The sequence below is a fragment of the Excalfactoria chinensis genome, chromosome 17 (genome assembly GCF_039878825.1).
Source record: "Excalfactoria chinensis isolate bCotChi1 chromosome 17, bCotChi1.hap2, whole genome shotgun sequence".
In the NCBI taxonomy this organism is placed as follows: domain Eukaryota; kingdom Metazoa; phylum Chordata; class Aves; order Galliformes; family Phasianidae; genus Excalfactoria; species Excalfactoria chinensis.
Window position 1 is genome coordinate 7,188,826 of NC_092841.1, and position 17,590 is coordinate 7,206,415.

Genomic DNA, 17,590 nt, shown 5'->3' on the forward strand with positions numbered 1-17,590 from the left:
GAACCACTGTTATCTGGCATGCGAGAAAGCACACTTTCACTTTGTTACACCCATCTGACAGCCAGCTGAGCAGCGCTGGCACTGCGGCACCCTGAACCTCAGTGCAGGTTGGAGAGTGGAGGAGGCTCGATTCCTGCAGGTAATGCTGGAGGTCGGACCCGCCGATGGGGATGGTTTGGCACAGGGGAGAGAAGCGCGTGCCGCGTCGTCACGTCCCACTTTTCCATTTGCCTTTCTTAACATCTTTTGGAAACGGCTTCTGAAATCGGAGCTCAGATTCCTCGTCTGACAGCAGCGCATAAGTTTTGGCCCGGATGACTTCCCTCCCCTCCCCCTGTAAATTAAGAGAGAATAGAATGTCCTTTGAAAACGCTTTTGATTGTTTTTCTTAGCTGTGTTACGCTGGTGTACCTCCCCAAAGCAAACAGGAGCCCCTGCCAAGTTCAGGGTGACTCCGCTATCTGGATGCTCTGAAGGCGTAGGTGTGCCGGCTGCCTGCTGTGACGTATCGCCCCTGCCAGGCAGTGTGCCAAGGCAGCCCTGCAGCCCTCATCTCAGCGAGCAGCTTCTGAGATGATGGAGTTGTTTTACATTTGCCCCCCTTTGTCTTTGTGGTGCGTGGGCTGCACTGGGCACCGAGGTGGGCACTGAGGTGCTGGTAACACTCCCCATCCATTCCCCTGCCCTGTCAGCACGCTGACAGCCCCATAATGTCACTCCTGTCCCCAGCCCTTCTGGGCTCAAGCAACACACCGTTGTGGTTTCCCCTGCCATTTCTAGATGTGAACCCCTTCACCTGCAGGTGGCCTCTCTCCAGTCCCTGTGGGGGCAGTGGTCCCTGGGAAGGGTTTTGTGCTCACAACAGGGCACAGATCTTTCTAAAACCATTCAGTGTTGGTGGGGAGGAACTGCAAGCACAGCTCCACATCTCTCTTTTGTTTAGATAGTGCTTATAAAATCTTGCATAGGTTTCTGGATAGACATGTTCACCTGGGTCAGTAGGGGAAAGGAGAGCACTGGAGCCTTAACTTGGTCCTCTCCAGCTGGAGAGCTACAGTGGGGCTGAGGTCCTCCCCATGCCCAGGTGAATCGATGCTTTCAAGCCCCATTTCCTCCCCAAAATCCCAGGGGCTTCTCAAAGAGATTGCAGGAGTTTTCTGGGTGTGCAAAGCTGAGCCGTGGCTCAGAGTGCAGGATGGCCTCGTGACACTGCACCCATGGCTCGTCCCGCCGTGCTGCCTGCACCCAGCACTCAGCTCATGGAGAGCCGCAGGGCTCTGCTGGGAGCTTGTGAGTTAAAGCTCCAGGCAATGAATTATGAATTGAGTTCTGTCCCTAATCGCCGCGGTGCTGTGATGAAAGCCCTGATTCTGCCCATCTGAGCAACAGCCCGAAGCTTTTAAGTCACGCACAGCGAAACCTGCAAATAAACTGTTCTGCCAGCTGCAAAACTCTTGGCCTACAGATGGGGCTCATCGTATTCCCTCTCTTGCTTCCTTCTGTCACGTTGTCCTCGTTTGTTTGTGACCGTTCCCTCCGTCCTCTCCCTCGCACTTTATCTCTGTGCCTCTTGTCCTGCTTGGCCGCACATCCCCATGTGCTCAGGACTCTGGGTTTCACAGCTGTCAGTTTTTGGGTTGTCTGCTCTTGCTGCCTCTTTGCCACTTGGAGGCAAATCCTGCCCTAAGCAGCCATCCCATCTTACCAGTTTCAAGTGCTGCACTTACTCCTCTAAGCCTAGAAATGGCAGGGCTTTATTGCGTTTTTGGTTTGTCTGGATTTACTGCACGCTTTCAGCCAAGAGCAGCCATCCCTGTGCACCAGGCAATGGGGCAGCAAGAAATGCAACATGAAAGGCAAAGCCTCCAATGCTGGATGAACCATTCCTTGCAGGCTGTGACCACGGAGGGGCTGTTAGGATTAATGTTAATTAGGGTTAGGATTGGGGTTAGGGAGCTTCTGCATGTCCTGATGGCTGCTTATGTCTCTTGCACAGGAGTTCCCGCAGCGGCGACCACCTGACAAAGGCAGAGGATTGCTGATAGTTACCAGCAGAGCTGCGGTGATTCTTACCCACGTGGGACACTTCAGATAGCTGGGAACAAGGCCTGCTGCCAAACTTGTGCTTGAAACCCTACACAGGAAAAGCCATTTGTCAGACGTCACCCCAACAAGGGGCTGCTGAATTCGAGCGCGCTTCTGGAGGAAAAAATAACAGTTTGGTTTTGTGTTTCATTAGATATTTACCAGGAAGGAAAGAAAGTTAAAAGTAGAGTGACAGTGACTTCAAAGGGGGTGTCTGACTTGTAAGAATTACACTTTTGCTGGTGCTGGTTTTAGGAGTAGCAGCTGTGCCTGTGTGCGAAGGATGGAGCAGGTGTTTCGGCCAGGTCAGTAGCCGAGGCTGTGGAGCAGTGCCTGGCACAAAGCCTGACCCTGGAGGAGCATTTTGGAGTGAACATCACCCTGTTAACACCATGATGACTCCAGCCCCACGGTCTGTGCTGCTGCTCGCCATGCTTGTGGGACTCTGCGCTCCGCCAGTGGCACAGGGGAAGCCAAACTTCATTGTCATCCTGGCAGACGATTTGGGCTGGGGGGACCTGGGGGCCAACTGGGCCGAGACGAAGGAGACCCCACATTTGGATGAGTTGGCTGCCGAAGGGACAAGGTAACAGTGCATCCCCATTCTGAGCATCCCTGGTACCTCTGTCCTACTTCAGCTCCTTGTTCCTGGGGCTCAGAGGGCTGTGTGTGAGATGGGAGGAATGGGGCAGCTTAACGCTGAGCACATTTTGCAAGCCAAGACAGAAGGTTTATTTTCTGTTCATTCTCCAGGTTCGTGGATTTCCACTCGGCTGCCTCCACCTGCTCACCATCCCGTGCCTCTCTGCTCACGGGGCGCCTCGGTGTGCGCAATGGGGTGACCCACAACTTCGCCATCAGCTCTCTGGGCGGCCTGCCCCTCAATGAGACCACGCTGGCTGAGGTGCTGCGGGCAGCAGGGTACAGCACAGCAGCTATAGGTAATGCTGAGATGAAGGTGCCCAAAAAGAAAGTTCCATGGGTAGGCAGGGCAAGTGCTGGCAGCTAAAGGATCAGGTAGATTTTGCACTTTCCCTTCTCTTTTTGCAATCCCCTATTTTCATATTCATATTCAAACACATCCTGAAGTTTGGGCCTGCCCCAGGTTTCCTTGGAAGCTGAAGTTGCTTAACAATGGGAACGCTGAGTTTTCCTAAGAAAACATGAGTGTACAGAGCAGTGCTGCCCTTGCACGCCCCAGGTGGGTGTGATGCTGAGTGTGATGCCGCAGGGGCTGGCAGTGCGGGTTGGGATGCTTTGTGCTTCTGGGCCATGGTGCTGGGCAGCCTCCTGTGCACACAGTGCGGTGTGATCCATCTGAAAGTGCATCAGGCGGTGCTGAGTCCTCTGCACGTGGAGCTCCGCGTGATGATGTGCGTGTTGGGGTTGCGCTGGCACAGAAGCCCTTGCTGTTTCTTCTCCCCATTAGTTGTTGCTCTTCCCCTCTGATATCGGTGTGTTTGGTGCAGACAAGCCTCGGGACACTGCAGATCAGAGGATGAATCCAGTTCTTTGGGATGGGTTAGAAAGTTGTCTCCTCTGAACACAAGCACATGAAAGAGCCTTTTAAGGCTGGAGATGGTTGATTTGCACAGACACGAGATACCTTTGGCTTTTTTTTTCCCCAGATTTCTGTAAAAAGAAATCCAGCCAGCACAAACAAGTGGCCTTTCTTGTTGCTAGATTCAAACCTCCTGCACCATGCCTTGTGGGTTTTCACTGGTGACGGCAGCTCCCACGGCTGAGTTAAACTCCCAAATGATTTTCTGTGTTTTCCACGCAGGCAAATGGCACCTGGGGCACCACGGCCACCACCACCCCATCTTCCGTGGTAAGGACACGGTGGAGCTGAGCTGAGTGCCCAGCATTCGCTTGGCCCCCACTGACACCCACTTTGCCTACAGGGTTCGACTATTACTTCGGGATCCCCTACAGCCACGACATGGGCTGCACAGACACTCCTGGCTACAACATGCCACCCTGCCCACCCTGCCCACAGCACGGCGCGGCCAGCAGGTACAGCTCTAGTAAAGGCACACCACACACGGGGCAATTTGAGTGCTGGGGTTTGGGATTTGTAAGCTGCAGCCCCATGAACTGCTCCCTACTATGATCTCCTCCCTCACGTTCCTTGGAGACGGCATGGAGAGGTGAAGCATGGGGCCCTGAGGTGGTGTGGCTGGGCAGAGAGCAACTTTTGCCACGGGGACATCAGTGTTGTCCCTTTTCTGCCACCCTTGGCAGTGCCATTCTACAAGTCTGGGTGAGCAATGGGCTCTGTGCCCACTCCCAGCCACTGCAGTCCTTGCTGCGGTGATGAGACATGCAGTGATTTCTTCCTGCAGCCCCACCAACAAGGACTGCTATACGGATGTGGCCCTTCCTCTCTTTGAGAACCTCACTATCATCCAGCAGCCCGTCAACCTCAGCAGCCTGGTGGAGCAGTACATGAAGGCAGCAGCACGCTTCATTCAGCAGGCAAGGTGAGGGCACCGTGCACCGACCCCATCCCCATCCCTGTCCCCACAACAACTCATGGGGCTGGCAAGCACTTCCTGCTCCTCGTGGGGCAGCCGGAATTCACATGCCTAGAACGCACAAGCTCAGCTGCACAGTGGCAGTGCTGCGCTGGGTGAGCGGAGCTGCTCCGAGGTCCCATAGGGCTCCCATAGAAGTGTTTTGGCCTTCAGAGAGTCACGTGCAAAGGGATTTATAAACAAAGTTTAACCACAGAGGTCACAGCCTTTCATCGGGGGGCATCTTCATGGCTGGACGTGGACATGCACCAGCATCCAGGCTAGCAGTGAAGGGAAGCACCATCATCCGTTCTCCTCTGTGCTGCTGTCATTGTGGTGGTGTCACCCAGAGGTGACAGGGGAAAGCATCCTGTGTGTAACACCCAAATAAAGGCCTTGGGGTCACCACGCTTCATGGATGACTTTCCCCAGCGGTTCAGGGAAACACGGAGCCCCAGGTTTGCTGCTCCCCAAGGAGCCCCCGAGCCCTGCGGATGGGTTTGGTAATGCTAATCCCTATTATTCAAGGATTAGTAGCTGTGACTTTGCAAAACGGCCTTTCTGCAGTGCTGTAAGAGGCCATCTGAGGGACAGAGCCGCTGCCTGGCACAGCCCGGGGCTGCTTGTGCAGGGGGGCTTAGAAAAGCTCTGTGTGCTGTAGGGGGGGGTAAAGAAATGGGAGAGGCAGAAAGAAGACTCCAAGGAAAGGGCTGTGTCAGGGCTCTGGAGAAGTCTGGGCACTGTCTTGGGGTTATCTGCGTTTACAGAGAACAGGATTAAACAGGTGCCTGCCTTTCCTCTCCTTTGATGGTTTATTTCAGTTTTCCTCTGCCTGACTCACTCATTATGGGGCAACGAAAAGAACACAGGATTTGTCATCTCGGTGTTTTTTTAACCAGTCGTGTCAAGGTTGAGCAATTCAGTGAGATTTTTGCTCTGGCCAGGACGCTTAGAGCACAACAAACACAGGAGCAAAAGCCAAGGACATTAAGTCTTAAGTTATTGATTAAATGTTTGCTCAGTATTCAGGAGAGGGGCTGAGCTATGAAATGGAGATGCAAAAGGCGAGCAGGGTTCTCAGTTGGGTGCCAGGATAACGATCCCTGCACGCTGTTTTCTACCCGTCTGAGTGCTCCCCTGGAGGTGCATGGGACAAACTCGTGCTGGGGCTCTGGGCATGAGCCAGAGTGGTACGGACAGAATGAGAAAACAGGCCTGCCCTATGAGAGCTGTAATCACAGGCTACACTGGAGCACTGCTGCTGATAAGAAGTCAAGGGGATGCTAAGCATTTTTGCATAGTTGGAGGAGGTTTCTGCACGAAGCCGGGTGGCTCCTTGCAGGGCAGGGCTCAGGCAGGTTGCTGTGCTCTGCTGGCTCACAGACAGCGGGTAATCAGTGGGAGCTGAACCATGCTCCCCTGTTCCAGGGTGTCAGAAATGCAATGGTGCCGTGCAGAAAGAGGCAGTGCTTCGCAGCTCCAGTTGCAGAAATGCGCAGCCAGCCCCCCCTGTTTTCTAAATCCTGGTAGTTTGCAGGGTGCTGGAAGGGCTTAAATCGATGCGGGGCTCCAACTCTGCACTGTAATGGGATGGCTGTTGTGGGAAGGGTGAGATATCTACTGTGCATGAGGGGCAAAGGAAGGAACTGCAGTTCGGTGGGAGCCCGGCAGCCCCCAGCTCTCTCTGGCTGCAGTGGGGCTGTGGGGCACCCACACCAGAACATCCCAGGGATCCGGCCCCTCCCCACCATCCCACCCTTCCCTTCCGAGCTCCCTGAGGAAGAGCAGCCACACTGGAGGAGATAAATATAGCCATCAACAAGAAAACAGGACGTGTCCTCTGGTGATTTAAAAGCAAACAGCCGCCCTGCTGCCTCCCCTCTTGCATAAGGGGAGGAAGGGGAGCATCGATGTGGGGCGTTCTGTCCGTGGCCGATGTGCTCTAGGATGTGGGAGATGGAGGAAGGGATGAGCTTGTCCCAAATGAGGACGGTCAGCACCCGGGGGAGAGGAAGCAGCACTGGGGAGGTTTCAGTGGGGAAAGAGTGACTCACGAAGTGAAGATGTGCTGTCCTGCTGCTTCCTCCCAGCATGGTGCTGGGGCAGGTGCTGCACACCCAGTGCTGCCCAAGCAGTGCTGTGGGAAAGTGTCTGCTTTCTTGGGGGCAGGCGGCCCCTGCTTTCATTGCCCACTGTGGTTCTTGGAGTTTTGGGGGCTGAGCGTCCTGCAGGGCGGCAGAGTTTTCCTCCATGAGCTATAGCAAGTTTGCAGCTCCTGCAAGGAAGGGCCACCGCACCACCTCCCCTGCTCAGCTGTGACCCCCTGCATCTCACCCCGACCTCAATCAATTCTCTCCTTCTTACTTTCAGGAACCGCAGCCGTCCCTTCTTCCTCTATCTGGCACTGGCCCACATGCACGTGCCACTGCAGATCACCCCACCGTCAGACAGGGGCATCTATGGGGCTGCCCTACGTGAGATGGATGCCCTGGTGGGACGTGTCAAGCGCCTGGCTGACAGCTGTGGGAAGGGCAGCACGCTGCTGTGGTTCACAGGTAAAGCACTGCAACCAGCTGTGCTGGTGGGTTATGGCTGTGTACCAGCCCCAGTGGCACAAGGAAATGGGACCCGTGTTTTTCCGCAGTGCTTGATGTGCTGTGACAGGGGAACCAGTTGGACATAGACTGTCACTGTGAGGATGTGGCTCCTGTGCTGGCCCTATGGGCAGCAGCTCAGCCAGAGCCCATCCTGCCACCCCCCTCCTGGGCATGGCCTGCCTAATTGAACCTCAAATCCACACTCATTAAGTAGCCCAAATCCACTGGCGCTAAGCAGCCTCCTTAATGAGGACGCTTTGCTCTTGGCACAGGAACTGCTCTGCTGCTCATTAGTGCCCAGAGCTGGTGACAGCCGCTTCTGTGCCCCGGCTTTGCTCCAGCCGCTTACCTGGGACCCCCAGAAGTGGGGCCTCATCCCTTGGAAACAAACCTTTGGGAAGAAGAGCCGTCCTAATGCCAGGCCTTGTGCTGCTCCTGCTGGTGTAGGGCAGCACCCAGGGGATGGGAAGTGGGTGTGGGGACTGCTTGTCCTCAGCCGCCCTGCAGAGCGGAGGTGCCCCTGCTGCTGCTCATGGGGACGTTTCTGTCTCTTGCAGGTGACAACGGCCCTTGGATGCAGAAGTGTGAGCTGGCGGGACGCCTGGGGCCACTGCTGGGGACCTGGCAGAGGGCACGAGGTGACCTTAAGAGGCTGGGGGGGTTGCCAAGGGGAGGTACACAGAGCTGCTGCCAGACAGCCCTGCTCTGCCTGCAGGCAGAAAGCTGGGGAACGCTTCTCTCTCCCCAGCCTTTCCAGCAGCTTCTTGTACTTCAGAACAGACGTGATGATGCATCTGTTTCTCAGTTTTCCCCTAAAACTACAACCAGGTGGGACTGGAGCCCCCCCAGGTCCCTGTTACCCCAAACCTTTGGCAAGCTGATGGTCAGTGGCAGCTGCTTTCATCCCCCTGATGCAGCAGCTCCCGGGGTGCTTTAGTTCCTGGGATCTGCAGGTGATGGAGCATTGGGTTCCTGCCCTTCATCCACTCTGGTCTCAGTGCCCCTGCACCCCTCCTGGCTCCCTGAATCCCAGCTTAACAGGAGTTGCATTTTCTTTCTAACTTCTTTCTTTTTTTTCTTTTTTCTTGTTTTGTTTTTATTATTATTATTATTTCCTCCTTTTCCGGCCAAGCCATCTGGTTGGTGGGTTTCTTTCAGCCGGGGCGGCCAGAAGCATGCATGAGTCAGGCATTTCCCACTTCTGCTTGTATTACGCACTGTAAATGTGTGGCGGGTTATGTTTCCCCGTTCGCTCGGGGTCAGTGCGGGAGGGGAGCAGCGGGGGGGACACGGAGGCAGCTCTGCTTTCCTCATCTGCTTCCTGACACCTACCCGGGGGAGGAAGCCGTTGCTGGTGCTGTGTGTGCACGGCCGTGAGGCTGGCAGCCGCTGGCTCCCCCCTCTCCCTTTTCCGGTTCCCAGGGTCCTTCCTTTAGGTTCTCCAGCCCTGGGAAGAAATGGTAACCTTCATTTTCTTAGTAAACAAGCCCTGCAGACGACCTGGGTTTCTCTTGAGCAACCGATGGTCACAAGCCGGAGCATATGGTACAGGCAGTGCGGCGTTCGGGAACAAACCTACAAAAACACGGCCCCTTTCCAGCATCTCGCTGCCCACATGCAGCCCTGCCAAAACAACATTGCCCTGGGGAGAGCGGGACGCTGGAGGAGGGTGGGCTGCCGGCTGCAAGGGCTGCCCACAGCCACCAGCTGGTGGTCAGATGGCCTCCTCTTGAGCATCTCCCCCTCCCCACGCCAGGAAAGACAGAGAGGAAGGGGAAGAACTGTTGCTCAGGGTTATATACATTTCGCAGAGCTTGGCGTTTCCTTTTTAGGGTCCAACCCAAATTCCAGGAATGTTTTCCACTCGCTTTGGTGCAGTTGGCCGTTGCACGCAGAGCACAGCAAACACAAGTGCTGGGCCCCCCAGCTCCAAATTGAGAGCAGAGCTTCCCTTCCCACCCCAAAAGCCCCCCACCCATTTGGAAAACCCAACCCCATCACTTGTTCCCAGGAAGGGATACACGTGTCTGGGGATGCGGGTGTGTTCAGAGCCAGGTTTGGAGGGCTGCAGACCCTCTGAGGAGAGGGGGCGCAGTGATTTTTGTCCCTGCATGGGAATGCTCAGCTCTGCGTCCCTGGAAAGTGGCCTCAGTGTTGTTGCATTATTCCTGCTCTGGAGAAAAATCCCTGCTTGGGTTTGAGGTGTCAGTGCTGAATGGGGGAACATGAGCTCATGCAGTGCAGGCTCCCAGCCTGCTCCACAGCCGTACCAGGCAGGCTGCAGGGAAGCAAGGATGCAGCGTCTTTCCCAAGGCTGCTCTGGCTGCAGACTGATGGACAGATGGACAGCGTTGCTGCTCTGCTCCTGCTGCCCTCGGGCTGCTCGTTGTGCAGCAAATCCCTTGAAATGCAGGCGCAAAACTGCGAGGATTATTTAATGCTTGTTATAATTGATATCATTTCCTATGGGAGCTGAACATGGCAGGAGGCGCGATGCGTCCCGAAGCATCGTGCCTGGCTGTGGGGTCCCGCAGCAGGAACATCCCCGGGCTGCTGCCTCTGCCAAAGGAAATGTCTGTGGGCACGCACCGTTGCCATGTGCACACTGAAAGCCAGGCAGACAAAGGGCAGCGGCCACTTGGGAGCTCAGTGCGGTGAATGGGGCTGGGATGTTCCCTTCACCCCATGCCCAACCCCTTCCCCATGGCTGCTCAGGGCCTTTGGTGCTGCAGCAGAGGCAGCAGCTCCGTGACACCCATCAGAAGCCCCGTTATGCTGTTCAGCACCTTGTTTTATTGCTCGGCACCCCCCACTTCCATCTTCAACCCCCTGCTGTGGTGCTCAGCCCTCAGCTGCAGGCAGGGCCTTGTGGTTCTCCCACTGTTGTGCTTCCCAGACTTCGTGCCAAAGAAACAAGGAAAAGGGTTAACTGGTCAGCAGGTGGGATTGCTGCAGGGTCAGCAGCCGGGATGTATTTTCAATGAGGCTGGGGGCCATCAGTGTGCTGTCAGGTTCTGCACCTTGTGTGCTACCTGCCCCAAGGCACTGAGGTGAATGGAAGTATTCAGTTCCATTTCTCATCACTCACTGCTGGAGTAGATGTGAAAGCAAAGGCAATGCCAAGCTGAGCCCCTTTTCCCACCCTCTCCCCGTTTCTTGTAATAACTCCTTCAGCTCTTCTCCCTCCCCTGACCCAACTCCAACCACTGCCACCTTCCTGCCTTTGGCTGCTCTGTGCCCCATGGCACTCCTGTTCCTGGGGCAGCTCTGCAGTCAGAGGGTCCCCACTGTTTCACAGCTCCCATGCAGGGGATGCTGAGCGCTCTGCTCTCTCTTGCAGGAGGCAGCCCTGCCAAGCAGACCACCTGGGAAGGAGGGCACCGGGTGCCGGCGCTGGCGTACTGGCCTGGCCACATCCCTGCCAAGCGGAGCAGCCACGCCATACTAAGGTAGGGATGGTTTGGGGAATGGGGTGGGCTGTGTCTGTGCCACAGCTTGCCGTGCTTCATGCCATGGGTCTGCAAGGTCACGCTGCCACACACGCTGACAGCTCCAGAGCCATGTGGTTACCTGGGTCCTGGCAGCACGGGGCCCTGGTTGGACATTGCCCGGGTTGTGTATGACGCCGCACTTTTGTCCTCTCCCCCAAGACTTTAATGCTTCAGCAAATAGGAGCTGAAAGCTCTTTTTGTGTGGCTGACGGATCCGCGTTAGCAGCTGCAGGGCTCCGTGCGTCTCTTCCCCGCGGTGGCTGAGTGCCTCCCGATAATTAAAAGATGACGAGGTTCTCTCTCTCCACCGAGAAGCAGGCTTAGGCTTTGTGGTTTGCAAATGGCTTAATGTGAAGGAGGGTGCGGTTGAGGGAAAGGCCATCCGGAGCAGCCCCACTGCGAGGCAGTCCTGTGCTGCTCCTGCACATGGGTGAGAGCAGAGGGGACGGGAGGTGGTGGGGATGGTGGCACTGCAGGGACTGGCACAGAGAGAGCCATACGGCAGCAATGCTGCAGCTCTCCTGGCAGTTAACCTTGCAGTTCTTGCAGCACTTGCATCCCTCCTCGCAGCAAACAGCTCTGGGATTTCTGTAAGGCTGATGGTTCCAGGCATGCACCGGAGCTCTGATGCTTGGTGATTGATGAGTGCAATACCAGGCACCTCCTGGGGTTCCACCTGCAGATCCCTCCCTGCATGGGGAACCCCGGCCTGTGTTCCCTGCACGGAGCAGCCCCAGGGGACCCGGTTATCTCCCAGCCCTTATCTCCTGCATTTCCCAGATCCAGTCTAGCAGGTTGGGCGGCTGTAAATGCAGACAGCTGCCAGCAGCAGGCTATGCTGCACACACTGCCTTCTCACCCAGGGGCTCCGCCATTCCCATGGGGTTTCCTCAGCTCTTTATCATTATTACTTATGAAGACAAAGCTGTGACGCTGGGCCGGATTATGCCCACACGTTGGCTACAGGGCTGTGCAGTTCCAGCCATGTGTTGTCACCGTGCTTGTTGGCCACGGTCACCTCTGTGCTGATGTCCCTCCACTGAGCCCCATCGCACCTCGGGGCTCCTCCAGGAGGCACAGCCCATTCTGCTTCTCACCACTGCTGACCCAGCTGCACAGCTTTGCTTATTCAGAAATGCCTACAGGGGAGCCTCCCTCCGCCGTGGAAATACAAAGCCAACAACCCGGGGAGGTTTCATAAAGTTCAGGCGTGTGACACAAACCAACCCAGGGCAGGGAGCTGCCAGCTGTGGGCTGGGGTTGTGCTGGCACACAGCCTGACCTGTGGGTGTCACTGTGATGGGACATGGGGCTTCTGGGAACTTCAGCGGGGGTCTCACCCTAAATGCTTCTGAATTGAGCAGGTTGGTTCATCCTGTCCTGGACAGAGGTTGGGAGACATCTGCTAAGCAGCACGTAGGGCTGGGCAAGGGCAGGCGTTACCTGCGTCCTCCTGCCCCAGGGTTAGGAAATGCTGGCAGCGGTTACAGCCTGACTTGGGAGAGAGCTCCCCAGACCGACCCTCCTTCTGCCCAGGGCTGTGTGGCATCACCTCTCCTCGTTACCTCCCTGCCAGGTGAAAGGGGGTGAGTGTGGCCGGCGGCTGGGGAGGCAGCAGCTGGAGCTGCATGGACTTGCACCAGCACACCTCGCCCTGCGCAAAGCTGCCTCGTCAGCTCTTCTTAATTATAACTAATGGTGGGAGCCTCCTGCCATGCCCCGCACCCTGCAGGGCACTGAGGAAGTGGGTCAGTGGAGTGGCCAAGGAGGGAGCAGAGTGCAGGGCCTGGCGCTGGGAGGGACAGTGCTGCTGCTGTGGGTGTTGAGCTCAGGATGGGGATTTGGGGGCCAGTCTGTACCCATGGAGCCCTTGCTAAGAGCTGAAAAATGCCTCCTTTCATCCCAGTGTGTTGCTTGCACCTGTCTGACGCTGCCTCAGTTCTTCGTGCTTTGCCCCTTTTTGCAAGCTGTAATGGTTTCCACAGTGGTCCAGCTGCTGATGTAGGGTAACTGCATATGGGACGGGTGCAGACACATCACAGTGCCGGGGTTGCACCCAGTGGGTGCTGAGCACTGCAGCAGCGATGTGGGGCGGCCCCGTGCAGATCTCAGTGTGATCCTGCAGGGATGCACTCCAGCTCTGCACAGTGGGGAGCTGAGGTTTTTAGTGCCTCCTGGCTGCTCCGGCCGTCTCCACGAGAGCTGCATAGCTGGGGCTGCCTTTCAGCTCTCCTCAGCATTGTTTGTTCTTATTTGTCCTCTCCGTCTCTTAGCAGCTAAATTAAAACTCATTGAATGGGAGAAACAGGGGCCCTAAAGTCCTGGGCTGTTTGCTCTCTCTGCTCACGCAACAGCCTGTGCGCGCCGGGTGAGGGGCCCTGCTCCTACAGAATGACTGCTGCTGTGCCCCGGGGTGCTCAGCTGGGGGATGCTGGGACCCAGAGCTCTTGGTAGGGTGCAGGGTGCATGGTGCAAGCATCACCCCAGCCAGGCCAAGTGAGTGCAGCGCTGCCGTGTGTCCTTGTGTCACTCACCCAAGAGGGAGGTGTGCCTTGCAGCAGGACGTGCCTTCGCTGGACTTGCTTGCCCTCCATGTCAGCATGGCAGCAATAGGGCACCGGGTCACCCGTGCAACCAAGACCCAGCCCTGAGAGATCTTTTGTGGCGGAGGCCCCTGAAAAGAGAGGATTATGGTGGAAATGCTGACAGGCATTTTGGTATAAGTGCACAAAATAGCACCGCTCTCATTTTCCATTCTGGCTGCTATGGCTCGTGCTGTGCGAGGCAAAAGCGAGACCACATTTTCCTGGGGCTGCGGGATCTGCTGGGATTGGCGTAAAAAGTCCCTGTGTGAGCAATTTCTGTGCAGGGTGACCCAGTGCCTTCTCTGTGTGCCCGGGGGGGGACGACGTGGCGGGGGCTGCACCCTGCTCTGCTATAGGGTAGCAGCCAGGGCCCCTCAAGCAAGGGGAGAAGGGGTGCAGGTGGGGCCGGGAGCGTTGCTCCGTGCTCTGATGGAACCTATTTCTTTCCCCAGCACCCTGGATGTTTTCCCCACGCTGGTGGCCCTGGCTGGAGCCACACTTCCCCCAAACAGGCGCTTTGATGGCATGGACGTGTCCCCAGTTCTCTTGGGGCTGTCAGACGTGGGACACAAGGTAAGGAGAGCCCCTTCCTGGGGACGTCCCCGGATCTAAAGGGGGGCTGTAAGAAGGAAGGGGACAGAATCTTTAGTCTGCTGTGACAGGACAAGGGGAAATGGTTTCAAACTGGAGCATTGTCCCTCCTGTGGCCCCACGGGTGCAGCACAGCGCTGCTCCTTCCTGGTCATGAGAGGTGCACAGGCATGGGAAACAAAAGATCCCCGGGGCTCAGACCTCCTTCTATCTACTTTATTGATCTTGACAGATAGAGATGTAATTAAGCTCTTCTTCTCTGAGCTCCTTGGCTCGGAAACGTGCCCGTTATTGATGTATGAGTGGGGCAGGCAGCCCCATGCCCTGCAGCTCTCTGCCCCTGCAACAATAGGAGCTGCTGACAGCTCCTTCAGGCACCAGAAACAGCTACCAGAACGAGAAGTATGGCAATGTATTTTTCTCAGAATTTTACAAGTTCTTCACTGAACTGAATAAAAAGAAGTTTGGCTTTAAAGCAGACCCGCAGATAGAGCCCGGTTTTGCTTTTCAACTCGGCTCTCCTGTGAGCACCACGAGCCTGCTCCCAGCAGGAATCTTGGATCTGTAGCTGTGTCCATCAGGGTTTTGGTATTTAGTTCGTATTTATGGAACCATCTACTGAACCATGAGATAAACCGTGGGAGCGGATGGGATGCAGCTCGGGGATTAACCCTCTTCTTGCAGAGGCACAGTGGTGTGGGGCTGCCCTCACCAGCCCCCAGACTGGGGCTGAGCCCCCACCCGCTGCTGCCCTGTTGCTCTCAGGGGTGTTGTGCTGCTATCAGGGCCCTGCCCGTCCCGGCTGCTCTGTCCCATGAAGGTTTGTCCCTGCAGACAAGTGGCCTTCAGCACAGTGAGCATCGCCCCGTGCTCCGCTCATCCGCGCTCATCCCCTCCCAGCTCAGCAGTGGGAGCACGCGGCGCTTTCATCTCTTGATGGCAAAACCACCTTTGATGTCGCAGGGTTTTCCTTGACACAAATCCTCCCAAGGCAGTTCCTCTTCTCACCCGGCCGCTGGATCCACTCACGCCGCTGACAGCTGCTTTCCCACTCAGGCGGGTGGGGGCTGAGCTCACAGTGCGGCCGTAACCTTGCTCGTGTCCCAACCCGGCTCGGCGCCGGCACAACCTGTGACGGAGCTGGGCAGCTGCCAAGGGCCTGTTTTGAGCAAAGGCTATTTACAGTAAAAATAAACACATCACACGAAATGTATCAAGGGTACGAGTGTCAAACAAATACGCTCTTTCCATCGGCGTCATGTCAGAGGGCTGCGCTCCTCCTCCCCGCGCACGGCTCGCTTGTGAAAACAGCCCGGAGCTCTACGTGCGGATGGAGGAGTTTTTTCTTTCTTCTTCCTATTTCTTCCTTTTTGTTGTTGTTTTTAATAACCAAGTCACTGGCTGCAAACCTGGGGATGTTTCCTGAAAGGGCTCAGCTGAAGCAAACTCTTGATGTGTGCACTCGGTCCTCGTAGGTTTTCTTAGCACAGGGGCTCCAGGAGGCAGCTCACGAGCAAGCTTGCTTGTGCTTTGCAGCCAGACGGCACCACGCAGCCCGTGCTGCTCATTAAAGGGGACAAGCAAAGCTGAGCTCTAAGGCTGGAAGCAGACAGATTGCTTCAGTTCTTGCTAGTTTGGCTTCAAGCACCCTAAAATAATTGCTGATTTCTGCTTTGGAGCCGCTTGCTTCTTGCAGAGGGGTGCCAACGTGAGCGGACGGCAGCATGGATTTCCTCCTTGCAGCACTTACACCACACACCTCCGCAGCTCAGATTTTCTTTTTATTTCCCCACAAAATACCATTCTGAAACTCCATTTCAGATGCTGTTTTTGCCCCCCTTGCTTTACAACTGAAGGCAATAGAGGAAACTGAGAGCCATGGGAAGCTCCCCCCAAATTGTGGCCTTGCTGGGGGTGCAGGGCAGAGCAATGAGTGCCTCAGGGCCCCACGCCGGACACCTGCTAGGTCATTACAGCACTGATCAGCTGTGAACACTGTTACTAAACTTGGCACCGCAGCTGCCTACAACTTCGGCAGATGTTTCTAATTTTTAGCACAGTGGAAATTTCTTGAATCACTTTTAAATTCAATTCCCAGGGAGGAAACCTCTGGTGACTCATCACTCAGCGAAGCCATTGGCTCTGCAGCAGATCCGATCAGAAGGACGCGCACGCCGCACCATCCAGCTCACTTGTCTCCTCGCTGCCACGTGCCAAGGCATCAAGTGTCCTAAATACCAAAGAGCAGAGACTCGACCCACCCCTCCCTCCTTCCCTTCCTCCTCACACCCCGACTCCCTTTGTGGGCACAGCAGGCAGAACTTGGGTTGTTGCTGAGCGGTGCCTCTAAACGTGTGCGTTTATTGGGAAGGCGACCCCGTGTCAGGAGATCTTGGGACAGAGCAGGTTTCCTCTGCAGTGGGCTGTGTTGTGTTCTTCCTTCAGATGCTGCTTCATCCCAACAGCGGGGCAGCGGGGAAGGACGGGGCGGTCGAGGCACTGCGGCTGGCTCAGTACAAGGCGTTCTACACCACAGGTAGGGCAGCTGCTTTACAGAGCCTAAAGTCAAGACTATGACTTCTGGAATTCCCAGTTCCCTGCAGGGATGGGTGAAAACCAAATCAGATTAACGCCAACGTAGAGCAAACCCAGCAAGGAGCGTGTGCGGGTCATAGTGCTGGTGCTTCAGAAGCACTCAGACTAACAAAGGGCTCCCAAAGCCACTGTGGTGGCAAAGGGCCATCACAGAGGGGATACCTGGGCAGGGGTGAGCAGCCTGGCACTGCACTGTGTTTCTCTTTTTCTCCCTAGGAGGAGCGAAGGCTTGTGATGGAAGCACTGGGCCAGAAGAGCATCACCGACCACCGCTCATTTTCAACTTGGATCGCGATATCGAGGAGCAGGAGCCTTTGGATGTGGCTTCCAGCGAGTATCAGGCAGTGCTGCCTGCAATCAGCAGGGCTTATGCCCAGGCTCTGGAGGATATTGCAACAGACAACATCACGGTTGCAGACTACTCCAAGGACCCAGCAGCAGTGCCCTGCTGCAGCACACAGCACGTGGCCTGCCGATGCCACGCACCCACATCTCACACAGCCTCGCTGGACCAGCACACGGACCGAAGAGCAACACGGCTTTGTCTGTAAGCAAATCATTGCTCAAGCTGTTCCTTTTCCAATCCTGGTTTCTGTGAATGGCACTGCTGTTCGTGCTGGCTGCAGGCTTGAGGTTGGCCGGGGGGTAGGGATGGAGGCTGCAGCTCGCCGTGCTGTGTGCCTTGCAGTGCCTGTGAGGTAGTGCTATGTCTGAGGGAGCAGCTCTATGCTCAGGGAGAAGGCCCTGAGGTCTCCAGGCAGCCCAGGACTGCAGGCAGACACAGCTTCTACCAAACCCCATGCGATGCTTCAGGGCTGGGCGAGGCTCTTGTGGGACATTTGTGGGCACATGCAAAAGCCTGGGGAGCTGCAGAAGCAGAACTGAAGTTGCAGCTGAAACTCAGAAACCACCAGGATTTCCCAGCAGCTGAGTGAGGGTTTTCTGAAACACATTTGGACTCCAAATTACGCAGCCAGGTCTTTCTTTGGACAAGCCGTAAGTGGCTTGTCTCAAGCAAAGCAAGGTGTTACATGAGCCACAGCAAACTGGGAGTTGTAATTACGGGCAGCACTGCTGAAATTAGAGGGGCTGCCCAACCGTTTGCAATTAGCATTGGCCCACAGCCTCCC

At 56.0% G+C, this 17,590-nt stretch overlaps 1 protein-coding gene across 1 annotated transcript in view; it reads left to right on the forward strand.

The window, feature by feature from the left end:
* ARSG (arylsulfatase G) overlaps positions 1 to 17,558 on the forward strand; it is a 37,063-nt gene extending 19,505 nt beyond the window's left edge. The window contains exons 3-13 of the mRNA XM_072351603.1: positions 1,997 to 2,671; positions 2,839 to 3,026; positions 3,869 to 3,916; positions 3,990 to 4,101; positions 4,431 to 4,568; positions 6,972 to 7,156; positions 7,756 to 7,836; positions 10,539 to 10,647; positions 13,727 to 13,847; positions 16,311 to 16,401; positions 16,677 to 17,558. Of these exons, the coding sequence (XP_072207704.1) occupies positions 2,478 to 2,671; positions 2,839 to 3,026; positions 3,869 to 3,916; positions 3,990 to 4,101; positions 4,431 to 4,568; positions 6,972 to 7,156; positions 7,756 to 7,836; positions 10,539 to 10,647; positions 13,727 to 13,847; positions 16,311 to 16,401; positions 16,677 to 17,011 (1,602 nt within the window). The 5' untranslated portion in view covers positions 1,997 to 2,477 and the 3' untranslated portion in view covers positions 17,012 to 17,558. The remainder of the gene's footprint in view (positions 1 to 1,996; positions 2,672 to 2,838; positions 3,027 to 3,868; positions 3,917 to 3,989; positions 4,102 to 4,430; positions 4,569 to 6,971; positions 7,157 to 7,755; positions 7,837 to 10,538; positions 10,648 to 13,726; positions 13,848 to 16,310; positions 16,402 to 16,676) is intronic.
* Positions 17,559 to 17,590: the final 32 nt, after the last annotated feature.